We start from the raw sequence: 15143 nt of genomic DNA on the forward strand, positions 1-15143 counted from the left end.
TTGAACTCTTAAACTTTAAAGCCCCTTTCACCCCTAAAATTTTATTTTTAAATGAAGTTCTGTTTTCAGATTTATAGAAAAATTCCAACCATAGTGCAGAATTCTCTTCACCCAGCCTCTCCTAATGTTGACAGCTTGCGTTACCTTACATTTGTTAAAACAACTGTCCTTTTTTCTTTTCCAGGGTCCAATCTAGGATACCACATTACGTTTAGAAAAATTCGATTTTAAGATTAAGATGTTATGCTGCTTTATGTATGTTGAGAGTTTTGAATATTATAGAATATTGGTTATAAAAAATAGAAACATATGGTATGATTCACTTAGTATATTTTAATTCTAGGTTTCCATGGCACATGGAATACAAAATTTGATTAATGCCATCAGGATGATTCACAGTGTGTCAAGGTATTATAACACCTCAGAGAGAATGACCTCACTGTTTATCAAGGTAGGTTTTCAAAGGGAGAAATCACACATGTAAGCCTGTGAAAAAATAAATGGTTCTTTCTTCTGAGCCAGGGAAGAGAATTGGGAAGTGTGGGTCTTCTCAGACGTCTGAATTTTAATACTTCCAGCATACAAGAAAAAAACGGTGTTGAGTGCAGCCAGTTTTACTTAACTGTGGTGATAATTGGCGCCTTTCACCTTATCAGAGGAAAGCCTCAAGACTTCTTGTTTTAAACATAGCTGGTGGTTTTCTAATTTATTCATTCCAAATAGTTTGAATTCTGCTAAGAGATAAGTTTTGTCTCCATGATTAACAGTGCTTCTTCATTTACTCCCACCAGCACTATAAACCAAACCAGAAACCAAACCCAGTGCCGTAGAGTCGATTCCAACTCATAGCAACCCTATAGGACAGAGTAGAACTGCCCCCATGGAGTTTCCAAGGAGCGCCTGGCAGATTTGAACTGCCGACCCTTTGATTAGCAGCTGTAGCACTTAAGGGTTTCCACCAGCACTGTAGTTTGTGTAAATTCTTCCTGGATTTGCCATATGATTATTTTAAGTCATTTAAAAAATTACAAGAAACACATGAATATATTTCCTTTGTAAATGATTCAAGCAGTACATAAATATATGGGTTAGTAGTCACATTTCAGTTCTTTAAAAAAAAAACCAAAGTATAGATTTAATCAGTATCTGCATCCTACCCATTGCCATCCAATTCATTCTGACTCATGAGATGCTATAGGACAGAGTAGAACTGTCCTATAGGGTTTCCAAGGAGCGGTTGGTGGATTTGAACTACTGACCTTTTGGTTAGAAGCCGAGGTCTTAACCACTGGGCCACCAGGGCTTCAGTCTATGTCCCAAACAAGACAAGAGCTCAGGATTCTTTTTTACTTTTCTCCCTCCTCCTTGCTATGTAAGTCCCTCATTGAGATTGTTTTTAGTTCCATATTACTGTCAACATTTTTCAACATTATGAATCAACCAGTATTCAAACTAGAATCTAGGTATTGCTAGTTTCTTTGGTCACCACTCTTTTGTGATTTCTACATCTTTCTTCTTCTTGGATTCACTATTTCTTTTGCTGAAAAAAAAATTCTCAAAGATTTTTTTTCAGAGCAGGTCTCTGTGTGGTGAACTTCCTAAATTCTAGCATGTCTGAATAGCTTTATCTTGTCCTCCCACTCAAATGCTAGTTTGACTGGGATTCTAAGTTGAGCACATTTTCCTCCTGGGATTTTGAAGATATTGCTCAATTATGGAAACCCCGGTGGTGTAGTGGTTAAGTGGTATGGCTGCTAACCAAGAGTTCGGTAGTTCAAATCTGCCAGGCACTCCTTGGAAACTCTATGGGGCAGTTCTACTCTGTCCTATAGGGTCGCTATGAGTCGGAATTGACTCAACGGCAGTGGGTTTTGGTTTCTTTTTGCTCAGTTATTGTCTACGATCCATCATTGTTGGTTAGAAGTTTTAGTGCTAATCTCCTTATTTTTCTTTTGTAGGTAACCCGTTTTATTTTCCCAGGAAACTTTTAGGATTTTCTCTTTATCTTCAAAGTTCTAAAATTTCAAAGTGATGCGGGTCTTTTTACATGTATTTTGTTCTATACTTGCTGGGTTGTTGCAATCCAAAGACTTCTGTCTGTCTTCATTCCTGGGAAATTTCCCACTGTTTGCTTTTGATTATTGCTTATCCATTCTGGTCAATTTATTCTCTCCCCCTTGATCCAACTTCCATCTTTTTCTCTCTCTTTTTAGTATTTATTTATTTTGGTGAAAATATACACAGCAAAGGAAATATCATTGCAACAAATTCTACAGTGACATTGTTTATATTTTTCAAGTTGTGAAGTGTTCTTGCTATCCTAACAAAAACCCAGTGCTCCCTAAGCTTCTCATCTAACCTTTCGAGATGCTCTCTTGTTAATTTGATCCCACACAGGTAAATCTTTACTTCCACTTCTCTCAATAATTTTTTTTCTTCCATTTTGGCCTTTTAGCCTTTGAGCTCATTCATTTGCTCTTCATCTGTTTCTCTCCATCTACTTATTCAGTTTATCAACAGAATTTTTTTTTATTTCAACAATTAAAATTTTAATATTCAAGTTCCCTATTTTTTCTATTTTCATGGATGTAAAATCGTTTCATGGCTTTCTGATGGATTAATTAAGTTAATAAAGAATATTGAAAATATTTTATGTATATCTTTTGTTTTCCTTCTCTGTTGAATTTGTGTATTTTTGTTTTCCTTCTCTGTTATTGTGTGTATTTTTTCTATTTGTTTGGTGATTCTTGGTTGTCTGCCTGTCTTTGTATTTGAGACTCTTAACTTACCTTCTTGTTCTGTTCATTGTAGCCTCTCTCTTGTCAGGAAAGGGGTGACTTACTATTGGGAGGGGAGTGTTGCTAATGTCTTTCTGGGGTACAGAAGCTATCTAAGGCATCACCACACCTCTCCAAGACTATGGTCCACACTCATAGTTTTGTTCTTTAGCAAATACTGCTGTTGCCTGCTTCACAAATTACTTCAAATTCAATGTGCCCCCCACAACTGAGGGTCACCTCACTTTGTCTCTGACCTTGAAAATTCCCCAGAACTGTTCCACCTCTACAGTAGTCTTCTCCAGAACTGGGTCCTCTAGTTGTTTTTTCTGTAGACCTTGTATGCTTTGTATATTTAGGAATCCCTCCAAATTTCTTTGTGTCAGCCTACCCTCTTGATTTAATCTTCTGATCATCTCTAAATGGCTATCCTGTTTTGTCTTGACTATTTTGGGTGGTGCGAGAGGTGGTTTTAAGTTCATATTTGGTCTGTATGTTGAAGAAAGATGCAGTCACACTTGAACTGGATCCAGACCTAATTAGGAATAGACAAAAAGAAAGATAGTTGACTTTAAAATTTATGGTCTCTGTGACATTGACTTAAATCCATTAGGTAAATGTGACTTTCAGTTGTCACCTTGGAAGAAAGGCCTGGTGATCTACTGAAAAATCAACCACTGAAAACCCTGTGGAGCACAGTTCTACTCTGACACATACGGGGTCACTATAAGTCCTAGTCAACTCCACAGCAACTGGTTTTTGGTTTTTATTGTTTGGGCTGTAATATATATTTCTTTGTTTTTATATTCTGTGATTAATTCATTCTATAAACATACTATCTACCGTATTTTTATGCCTGCAATTAAAAAAAAAAGACTTAATTTTTTTTTTCTTTTACTCGTGATTATTTTGTACTTATATTTACTCTAGGTCACAAATCAAATGGTGACAGCATGTAAAGCATATATTACTGATGGAGGAGTAAGCCACATATGGGATCAGGAAACACCAGTTGTACTAAAGAAAATTCAGGTTAGTGTACAGAGAGCTTTCACCGTCTGGTCTGATTTGACTTTCTGTATTCATTTACAAAGCACATGTGAACTTTGAAGTATACAGTGCAGAGTAACGTGAGAATATAAAGAGAACTTCATTAAAAGTCTGTTTCCCTTTATATTTGGTACCCTTTTTAGGGAGTAATTTAATCCTCATCTTCTCCATGACTGCCCATATTAGACATCTCTTGTGTGCCATTTCGTGTACTCTGGGTCCCATCTCTTATTCCAGACACTGTTAATTTTATTTTCTTGCTTTTTTATATTGGATAAGACTGTCGTCCACTGTTAAATAGAAGTGGTACTATTGGCATCCTGATTTTGATCCTATTTTGGAAGAAAATGTTTCTAACATTTCCCGCTTTTAGTCTGATGCTTTGGTAGGTTTAATATATATCTTTGATCAGGGTCCTGGTGTGCAGTGGTTAAGAGCTCAGCTGTTAACCAAAAGGCCAGCAGTTCAAATCTACCAGCTGCTCCTTGGAAATCCTATGAGGCAGTTCTACTCTGTCCTGTAGGGTCACTGTGAGTAGGAATTGACTCGACTGCAACGAGTATTCCTAGTTTTAGTCCTATGATTAAAAAAAAATTGTGGGATTTGAATTTTTTTTTTCTGCACATATTTATAGAGATGCTCATAGGGTTTTTCTTTTCAGTCTGTTAACGTGATAGATGACATTTTTAGGTTTTCTAAAATATTCCTGGGAAAAAATTAACTTGGTCATGGTGTAAATACCTTGTTTTAAACATTCTTAGCTTCATTTTGCCTTGGACAAATCTATGGCAAAAAACCACTTTAAAGTGTGAAAAAGCAAAGATATCACTTTGAGGACTAAGGTACGTCTGACCCAAGCCATGGCGTTTTCAGTTGCCTCATATGCAGCCAAAGCTGGGCAAATAAGAGAGGCAGAAGAGGAAATGATGCCTTTTAATTACGGTGTTGGTGAAGAACACTGAATATACCGTGGACTGCCAGAAACATGAACAAATCTGTCTTGGAAGACAGAAAGCTCATTAGAAATGAGGATGAGGAGACTTTGTCTCAGATACTTTGGACATGTTAACAGGAGAGAGTAGTCCCTGGAGAAGAACATCATGCTTGGTAAAGTAAAGGGTCAGGGAGAAAGTGGAAGAGCCTTGACAAGATTGACACAGTGGCTGCAGCATAGGCTCACACATATCCACTACTGTGAGGATGGCACAGCACCGAGCAGTGGTCCGTTCTGTTGTACAGAACCATCTGAACAGCACCTAACAACAACAACTTTACTTTGCTACAGTTTTGTTTGAGATTTTTTTTTTTTTTACCCATTGACATTAATTACATTCACCATGTTGTGCAGCTATCACCACTGGTATGGATTGAATTGTGTCTTCTAAAAACATGCATTGTAAATCCTAACCTCTGTGCCTGTGGTTATGATCCCATTTGGGAATGGGTTGTTTTGTTGTGTTAATGAGATAGGATCAGTGCAAGGTGTGTGTGTCTTGAGTCAAATCTCTTTTTTTTTTTAAATTTTTATTGTGCTTTAAGTGAAAGTTTACAAATCAGTCTGTCACATATAAGCTTATATACACCTTACTCCATACTCCCATTTACACTTCCCCTAATGAGTCAGCCCGCTCCCTTCTTCCAGTCTCTCCTTTCGTGACTGTTTTGCCAGTTTCTAATCCCCTCTACCCTCCCATCTCCCCTCCAGACAGGAGATGCCAATACAGTCTCAAGTGTCCACCTGATACAAGTAGCTCACTCTTCATCAGCATCTCTCTCCAACCCATTGTCCAGTCCCTTCCATGTCTGATGAGTAGTCTTCGGGAATGGTTCTTGTCCTGGGCCAACAGAAGGTTGGGGGACCATGACCGCCGGGATTCTTCTAGTCTCAGTCGGACCATTAAGTGTGGTCTTTTTATGAGAATTTGGGGTCTGCATCTCACTGTTCTCCTGCTCCCTCAGGAGTTCTCTGTTGTGTTCCATGTCAGGGCAGTCATCGGTTGTGGCCGGGCACCATCTAGTTCTTCTGGTCTCAGGATGATGTAAGTCTCTAGTTCATGTGGCCCTTTCTGTCTCGGGCTCATAGTTATCGTGTGACCTTGGTGTTCTTCATTCTCCTTTGATCCAGGTGGGTTGAGACCAATTGATGCATCTTAGATGGCCACTTGTTAGCATTTAAGACCCCAGACGCCACACTTCAAAGTGGGATGCAGAATGTTTTCATAATAGAGTTTATTATGCCAATTGACTTAGAAGTCCGCTTAAGACACAGTCCCCAAACCCCCACCCTTTCTCCGCTGACCTTTGAAGCATTCAGTTTATCCCAGAAACTTCTTTGCTTTTGGTCCAGTCCAGTTGAGCTGACCTTCTGTGTATTGAATATTGTCCTTCCCTTCACTTAAAGTAGTTCTTATCAACTAACTAATCAGTAAATAACCCTCTCCCACCCTCTCTCCCTCCCCCCTCCCGTAACCACAAAAGAATGTGTTCTTCTCAGTTTATACTATTTCTCAAGAACTTATAATAGTGGTCTTATACAGTATTTGTCCTTTTGCATCTGACTAATTTCACTCAGCATAATGCCTTCCAGGTTTCTCCATGTTATGAAATGTTTCACAGATTCATCACTGTTCTTTATAGATGCGTAGTATTCCATTGTGTGAATGTACCATAATTTGTTTAACCATTCATCTATTGATGGACACCTTGGTTGCTTCCAGCTTTTTGCTATTGTAAACAGTGCTGCAATAGTGTGCATATATCTGTTCGTGTAAAGGCTCTTATTTCTCTAGGGTACTCCAGGGTATATTCCAATTTTTTTTTTTTATGGTAGTTCTATTTCTAACTTTTTAAGAAAACGCCAGATAGATTTCCAAAGTGGTTGTACGATTTTACATTCCCACCAGCAGTGTATAAGAGTTTCACTCTCTCCGCAGCCCCTCCAACATTTATTATTTTGTGTTTTTTGGATTAATGCCAGCCTTATTGGAGTGAGATGAAATCTCATGGTAGTTTTAATTTGCATTTCTCTAATGGCTAATGATCGAGAGCATTTTCTCATGTGTCTGTTAGCCACCTGAATATCTTCTTTAGTGAAGTGTGTTTTCATATCCTTTGCCCACTTTTTGATTGGGTTGTTTGTCTTTTTGTGGTTGAGTTTTAACAGAATCATACAGATTTTAGAGATCAGGCACTGGTCAGAGATGTCATAGCTGAAAATTTTTTCCCAAACTTTAGGTGGTCTTTTTACTCTTTTGGTGAAGTCTTTAGCTGAGCATAGGTGTTTGATTTTTAGGAGTTCCCAGTTATATGGTTTCTCCTCATCATTTTTAGTAATGTTTTGTATTCTGTTTATGCCTTGTATTAGGGCTTCTAACGTTGTCCCTATTTTTTAACGTTGTCCCTATTTTTTCTTCCATGATCTTTATCGTTTTAGTCTTCATGTTTAGGCCTTTGATCCACTTGGAGTTAGTTTTTGTGCATGGTGTGAGATATGGGTCCTGTTTCATTTTTTTGCAAATGGATATCCAGTTATGCCAGCACCATTTGTTAAAAAGACTATCTGTTCCCCAATTAACTGACACTGGGTCTTTGTCAAATATCAGCTGCTCATATGTGAATGGATTTATATCTGGATTCTCAATTCTGTTCCATTGGTCTATGTGCCTGTTGTTGTACCAGTACCAGGCTGTTTTGACTACTGTGGCTGTATAATATGTTCTGAAATCCGGTAGAGTGAGGCCTCCCACTTTCTTCTTCTTTTTCAGTAATGGTTACTTACCTGGGGCTTCTTTCCCTTCCATATGAAGTTGGTGATTTGTTTCTCCATCACTTTAAAAAATGTCATTGGAATTTGGATCAGAAGTGCATTGTATGTATAGATGGCTTTTGGTAGAATAGACATTTTTACTACGTTAAGTCTTCCCATCCATGAACAAGGTATGTTTTTCCACTTATGTAGGTCCCTTTTAGTTTCTTGCACTAGTACTTTGTAGTTTTCTTTGTATAGGTCTTTTACATCCTTGGTAAGATTTATGCCTAAGTATTTTATTTTCTTGGGGGCTACTGTGAATGGTATTGATTTGGTGATTTCCCCTTTGATGTTCTTTTTGTTGATGTAGAGGAATCCAAGTGATTTTTGTATGTTTATCTTGTAACCTGAGACTCTGCCGAACTCTTCTATTAGTTTCAGTAGTTTTCTGGAGGATTCCTTAGGGTTTTCTGTGTATAAGATCATGTCACCTGCAAATAGAGATAATTTTACTTCTTCCTTGCCAATCCGGATGCCCCTTATTTCTTTGTGAGCCTAATTGCTCTGGCTAGGACCTCTAGCACAATGTTGAATAAGAGCGGTGATAAAGGGCATCCTTGTCTGGTTCCCATTCTCAAGGGAAATGCTTTCAGTCTCTCTCCATTTAGGGTGATGTTGGCTGTTGGCTATGTATAGAAGCCCTTTACTATGTTGAGGAATTTTCCTTCAATTCCTATTTTGCTGAGAGTTTTTATCATAAATGGGTGTTGGACTTTGTCAAATGCCTTTTCTGCATCTATTGATAAGATAATATGGTTTCTGTCTTTTGTTTTATTTATCTGGTGGATTACATTAATGGTTTTTCTAATATTAAACCAACCTTGCATACCTGGTATAAATCCCACTTGGTCGTGGTGGATTATTTTTTGATATGTTGTTGAATTCTATTGGCTAGAATTTTGTTGAGGATTTTTGCATCTATGTTCATGAGGGATATAGGTCTGTAATTTTCTTTTTTTGTGGTGTCTTTACCTGGTTTTGGTATCAGGGAGATGGTGGCTTCATAGAATGAGTTAGGTAGTATTCCATCATTTTCTATGCTTTGAAATACCTTTAGTAGTAGTGGTGTTAACTCTTCTCTGAAAGTGTGGTAGAACTCTGCAGTGAAGTCGTCTGGGCCAGGGCTTTTTTTGTTGGGAGTTTTTTGATTACCTTTTGAATCTCTTTTTTTGTTATGGGTCTATTTAGTTGTTCTACTTCTGATTGTGTTTGTTTAGGTAGGTAGTGTTTTTCTAGGAATTTATCCATTTCTTCTAGGTTTGCAAATTTGTTAGAGTACAATTTTTCGTAATAATCTGATATGATTCTTTTAATTTCAGTTGGGTCTGTTGTGATATGGCCCATCTCGTCTCTTATTCAGGTTATTTGTTTCCTTTGCTGTATTTCTTTAGTCAGTCTGGCCCATGGTTTGTCAATTTTGTTAATTTTTTCAAAGAACCAGCTTTTGACTTTGTTAATTCTTTCAATTGTTTTTCTGTTCTCTATTTCATTTAGTTCAGCTCTAATTTTTATTATTTGTTTTCTTCTGGTGCCTGATGGATTCTTTTGTTTCTTGCTTTCTATTTGTTCAAGTTGTAGGGACAGTTCTCTGATTTTGGCTCTTCTATATGTATGTGTGCATTTATTGATATAAATTGACCTCTGAGCACTGCTTTTGCTGTGTCCCAGAGGTTTTGATAGGAAGTGTTTTCATTCTTGTTGCATTCTATGAATTTCTTTATTGCCTCCTTAATGTCTTCTGTAACCTAGTCTTTTTTGAGCATGGTATTGTTCAGTTTCCAAGTATTTGATTTCTTTTCCCTGATTTTTCTGTTATTGGTTTCCATGTTTGTGGCCTTGTGGTCTGAGAAGATGCTTTGTAATATTTCGATGTTTTGGATTCTGCAAAGGTTTGTTTTATGAGCTAATATGTGACCTATTCTAGGCAATGTTCCCTATGCGCTAGGAAAAAAAGTATACTTTGCAGCTGTTGGGTGGAGTGTTCTGTATAAGTGTATGAGGCCAATTTGGTTGATTGTAGCAATTAGGTCTTCCATGTCTCTATTGAGCTTCTTACTGGAAGTCCTGTCCTTCTCCGAAAGTGGTGTGTTGAAGTCTCCTACTATAATTGTGGAGGTGTCTATCTCACTTTTCAGTTCTGTTAAAGTTTGTTTTATGTATCTTGCAGCCCTGTCATTGGGTGCATAAATATTTAATATGGTTATATCTTCCTGGTCTATTGTCCCTTTAATCATCATGTAGTGTCCTTCTTTATCCTTTGTGGTGGATTTAACTTTAAAGTCTATTTTGTCAGAAATTAATATTGCTACTCCTGCTATTTTCTGATTGTTGTTTGCTTGATATATTTTTTTTCCATCCTTTGAGTTTTAGTTTGTTTGTGTCTCTAAGTCTAAGGTGTTTCTCTTGTAGGCAGCATATAGGCAGATCATGTTTCTTTATCCAGTCTGAGACTCTCTCTCTCTTTATTGGTGCATTTAGTCCATTTACATTCAGTGTAATTATAGATAAGAATGTGTTTAGTGCTGTCATTTTGATGACTTTTTGTGTGTGTTGTTGACAATTTCAGTTTTCCACTTACTTTTTTGTGCTGAGACATTTTTCTTTATAAATTGTGTGTTCCTAATTTTCATAGTAGTTGAATTTATGTTTGCTGAGTTGTTATGTTTTTCTTAGTTTTCATTTTGAGTTATGGAATTGTTAGACCTCTTTGTGGTTACCTTAATGTTTGCCCCTATTTTTCTAAGTAAAAACCTAACTTGTAGCATCCTATATCACCTTGTTTTCCTCTCCATATGGCAGTTCTATGCCTCCTGTATTTAGTCCCTCTTTTTGATTATAGTGATCTTTTATGTAATCACTTCAGTGATTCCCTGTTCTGAGTGTTATTTCCTTTTCAAAATTAATCTTAATTTGTTTTTGTGATTTCCTTATTTGAGATGATATCAGGATGTTCTGTTCTGTGTCTTTGTGTTGTGTTGTTATCTGATGTTATTGATTTTCTGACCAAACAATTTCCTTTTGTTATTTCTTGTAGCTTTGGTTTGGTTTTTGCAAATTCTCTAAGCTTGTGTTTATCTGTAAATGTTTTAATTTTGCCTTCATATTTGAGAGAGAGTTTGTTGGATAAATGATCCTTGGCTCACAGTTTTTCTCCTTCAGTGCTCTATATATGTCATCCCATTGCCTTCTTGACTGCATGATTTCTGCTCAGTAGTCTGAACTTATTGATTCTCCTTTGTAGGAGACGTTTCTTTTATCCCTGACTGCTTTTAAAATTTTCCGTTATCTTTGGTTTTGGCAAGTTTGATGACAATAAGTCTTGGTGATTTTCTTTTTGGATCAATCTTATATGGGGTTCGATGAGCATCTTGGACAGATATCCTTTTATCTTTCATGATGTCATGGAAGTTTTCTGCCAACAGATCTTCAACTAGTCTCTCTGTATTTTCTGTTACCCCTCCTTGTTCTGGAACCCCAGTCACACAGAAGTTATTCTTCTTGATAGAGTCCCACATGATTCTTAGTGTTTCTTCATTTTTTTTTTAATTCTTTTATCTGATTTTTCTTCAACTATATTGGTGTCAATTCCCTTATCCTCCAGCTCCCCCACTCTGCATTCCAATTGCTCGATTCTGCTCCTCTGACTTCCTATTGAGTTGTCTAATTCTGTAATTTTACTGTTAATCTTTTGGATTTCTGAACGCTGTCTCTCTATGGATTCTTGCAGCTTGTTAATATTTCCACTATGTTCTTGAATAATCTTTTTGATTTCTTCAACTGCTTTATCAGTGTATTCCTTGGCTTTTTCTGTAGATTGCCTCATTTCATTTTTGAGGTCATCTCTGATGTCTTGAAGCATTCTGTAAATTAGTTTTTTATATTCTGCATCTGGTAATTCCAGGATTGTATCTTCATTTGGGAAAGATTTTGATTCATTAATTTGGGAAGTTGTAGAAGCAATCATGGTCTTCTTCTTTATGTGGTTTGATATCAACTGTTCTCTCCAAGCTGTCTATAAGATGTTGTAATGATTTATTTTATATTTGCTCACTGAGTCTTATCTTGTTTTGTTTTCTTTCAATATACACAGATGGGCTACTAGATTGCACTGTCCTGATTGTTGTTGGCTTTGAATCACTTATGTCCTCTTACCAGCTGGTTTGGGTCAGTACCAGAAATATAAGCCTAAGAGTCCATTCACTATTCTTGAATAGAATCTGATTTTGGGTCACCAAATGTGTGGTGTAGACTGTCACCTATTCACTTAGAGGAGTAGTGGTGATAGTTGTGTGCACCAGATTCTAGTAGCAGCAGGGGGTCACATTCCAGGGGGGCAGGATGCTGACAGGCTTCCCCCAAGTGCCAGTGAGGTAGGTGTGTCTCTATTCCTAAAGCACTTTGGTGGGTGGGCTCTGGAGCTGTACCTTAGGCACCCAATGCATGTACCTCTACAGATTTGTAGATGTCACTATCCTCAGACCCCTGTGGCAGGAGGTTAGGTGGTTTGGGTGGAGCTTCAGCCCTCAATTCCCCGTTGTTGGTCAGTGAGGGCTCTGCTGAATATGCAGAGATATCAGACCTGGGAAACTTGTCTTTCCAGGAATCTGCTAAAAAAATTACAGTCAGATCACTATCAGAATTGCCTTTGCATTATAATAGCCACCTTGTTCCCTGTAGGGATGAAAACCCAAGACTGTGGATCACAAATGCTTGGCTGGAGCTGGTTCTGTATGTTTAGTCCAATTTGAGGAAGTCAGGGAAGGATTCTTGGCCCCTGGGTTTTTTGTAGCTGCTTCTCTCAGGCCAGGAGAATGGGTTAGGAAAAGATAAAACAAACAAACAAAGAAAAAAAAAACCACAGAGCACTTCACTCTCTGGCCCAGGAAATTCCAATGTTAATGAAGCTGCCTGGGAAGGGGAGGGGAGGGATCAGATAGATAGGAGAGAGTACATCCAGGAGTATAGACAAAGTTACTTATCTTGCTTGGTGATGACTGTTTTATTTGAGATTCCCAAGGGGCTTGTCGACTGTGTGCTGGCTGGGTAAAGATTGCCCCTGAGAGTCAGGTCCATGTCCTGTGCTTGTGCTGCCCCAGAAGCCGTGGTTAGTTCCTCCACTCCCAATCCAAAGCCCAGCACCAATGTTCCCCGGCTGGGATGCCACACTCCTGGCTCCAAAATCAGTTGCTGCCTCCTGGTGACTTCTCCTCCTGTCAGCCGTGTCACTGCACTGCCTGCGTGCACTGGCTGGGCTTCCCCCGGGGTCACTTCCGGGGGCTAGGGCTGCACCCCATGTTTGCTCCATCGCAGGATGCCGTGCTTAGCTCCCCTGCGCCCAGTCCAAAGCTTGGTGCCAAGGTTTTCTGACTGGTACGCTGGCTTCAGGCTCTGAAAATAGTCGCTGCTTCCCCATGGTTGTTCGTTCTCTCATTAGCCCCATCAGTGTGCAGCCTGCTTGTGCTGGCTGAGTCTCTACGGAGGTTACCCCAGGGGGCTAGGGGTTAGGGCTGTGTCCTGTGCCTGCCCCGCCTCAGCAAGCCGCAATCAGCCCTGCCACTCGGCACCAGGGAACCGTGGGGGCTCAAGGCTGTGGGGTGGGTCACGGGTTCCAGAAGCGGTCGCTGGTTCAGGGCGCAGCTTTTCGCTCATCTGTCACTCAGGTCAAGTCTTTAGACCTGTGTTTGATGGTCAGGGTTCGTAGATTGTCAGGTATGTGATTGATTCAGTTGTTTTTCCGAGTCTTTGTTGCAAGAGGGATCCGAGGTAGCGTCTGCCTAGTCAGCCATCTTGGCCCTGCCTCCGAATCAAATCTCTTTTGAGATATAAGAGCGATGAAACAAAAAATCTAGCAAGCAGAGATAGGGGAAGACAGATGCCAAGTCACATGAAGATCACTCAGAAGCAGAAGCTCGAAGAGTCAAGGACCTTCTTCCAGAGCCGACAGAGAGAAAGCCTTCCACTATAGCTGGTGCCCTGAATTTGGACTTCTAGCCTTCTGAACTCTTCTTTAAAGAAATGTCTATTCAGTTCCTTTGCCAGTTTTTAAATTGGGTTGTTTGCCTTTTTGTTGTTGAGTTATAGGAGCAACTTATATACATACTCTGTATATTAAACTCCTTTTGGGTATATGGTTCCCAAATATTTTCTCCTATCCTTTGGCTGTCTCTTCACCTTCTTGATAAAGTCCTCTGATGCACTCATAATTCTTTTGATATCCTTGAGGTCACTGGCCATTTACTGACTGAATTAGAAATGGAAGGTTGGGTTTCTGAATTTTACTTTAATGTGGTTTCTATTACTTCTGAAGTTTCTTCAGGAAACTGTTACTGCATTTTTAAAAAAGTAATTTTCACATCCATTGGAAGAAACAGTGAGAAAAATTGTTATTCAGGAACTTATCTAGCCAAAATGAAGGAATTAGTTGGTAGAGAAGTAATATAAAGCAATTCTTATTAGATGGTACCCACAATAAGGGCAGGAATCTTGTCACTATTCCTAGCATCTCAAGCAATGCCTGACACATGGTAGGATGTGATAAAATTTTTTTTTTTAATAATTTTTATTGTGCTTTAAGTGAAAGTTTACAAATCAAGTCAGTCTCTCACACAAAAACCCATATACACCTTGCTACACACTCCCAATCACTTTCTCCCTAATGAGACAGCCTGCTCTCTCCCTTCACTCTCTCTTTTCATGTCTATTTCGCCAGCTTCTAACCCCCTCCACCCTCTCATCTCCCCTCCAGTCAGGAGGTGCCAACATAGTCTCAAGTGTCCACCTGATCCAAGAAGCTCACTCCTCACCAGCATCCCTCTCCAACCCATTGTCCAGTCCAATCCATGTCTGAAGAGTTGACTTCGGGAATGGTTCCTGTTCTGGGGCAACAGAAGGTCTGGGGGCCATGACCACTGGAGTTCTTCCAGTCTCAGTCAGACCATTAAGTCTTTCCTTACGATAATTTGGGGTCTGCATCCCACTGCTCTTCTCCCTCAGGGGTTCTCTGTTGTGTTCTCTGTCAGGGCAGTCATCGGTTGTAGCCGGGCACCATCTAGTTCATCTGGTCTCAGGATGATGTAGTCGCTGGTTCGTGTGGCTCTTTCAGGCAGTGATAAACGTTTGTTGAATAAGTAAATGAATGAATAGTTGGAGCACTTGAAGAGAACAATGATGTTGTTTTGGATATTGGGTAGGGATGACGTGTCATAGTTAGAAGTAGGTATGAGACTATTGTTGTTAGGTGCTGTCATGAATTGAATTGTGTCCCCCAAAATATGTGTGTCAATTTGGCTTGTCCATGATTCCCAGTATTGCGTGATTGTCTACCATTTTGTCACCTGATGTGATTTTCATATGTGTTGTAAATCCTACTTCTATGATGTTAATGAGATGGGAATAGCAGCAGTTATGTTAATGAGGCAGGACTCAATCTACAAGATTAGGTTGTGTTTTAAACCAACCGTTTTTGAGATACAAAAGAGATAAGTGAGCAGAGACACAGAGACCTCATA

The 15143-nt window shown here is 39.0% G+C and overlaps 1 protein-coding gene across 1 annotated transcript in view; it reads left to right on the top strand.

Moving 5' to 3' along the window:
- The window catches only part of DNAH8 (dynein axonemal heavy chain 8), a 367281-nt gene that overhangs the window by 43896 nt on the left and 308242 nt on the right, over nt 1-15143 (top strand). The window contains exons 10-11 of the mRNA XM_049891307.1: nt 344-451; nt 3708-3809. Of these exons, the coding sequence (XP_049747264.1) occupies nt 344-451; nt 3708-3809 (210 nt within the window). The remainder of the gene's footprint in view (nt 1-343; nt 452-3707; nt 3810-15143) is intronic.

The sequence above is a fragment of the Elephas maximus genome, chromosome 1 (assembly GCF_024166365.1).
Source record: "Elephas maximus indicus isolate mEleMax1 chromosome 1, mEleMax1 primary haplotype, whole genome shotgun sequence".
In the NCBI taxonomy this organism is placed as follows: domain Eukaryota; kingdom Metazoa; phylum Chordata; class Mammalia; order Proboscidea; family Elephantidae; genus Elephas; species Elephas maximus.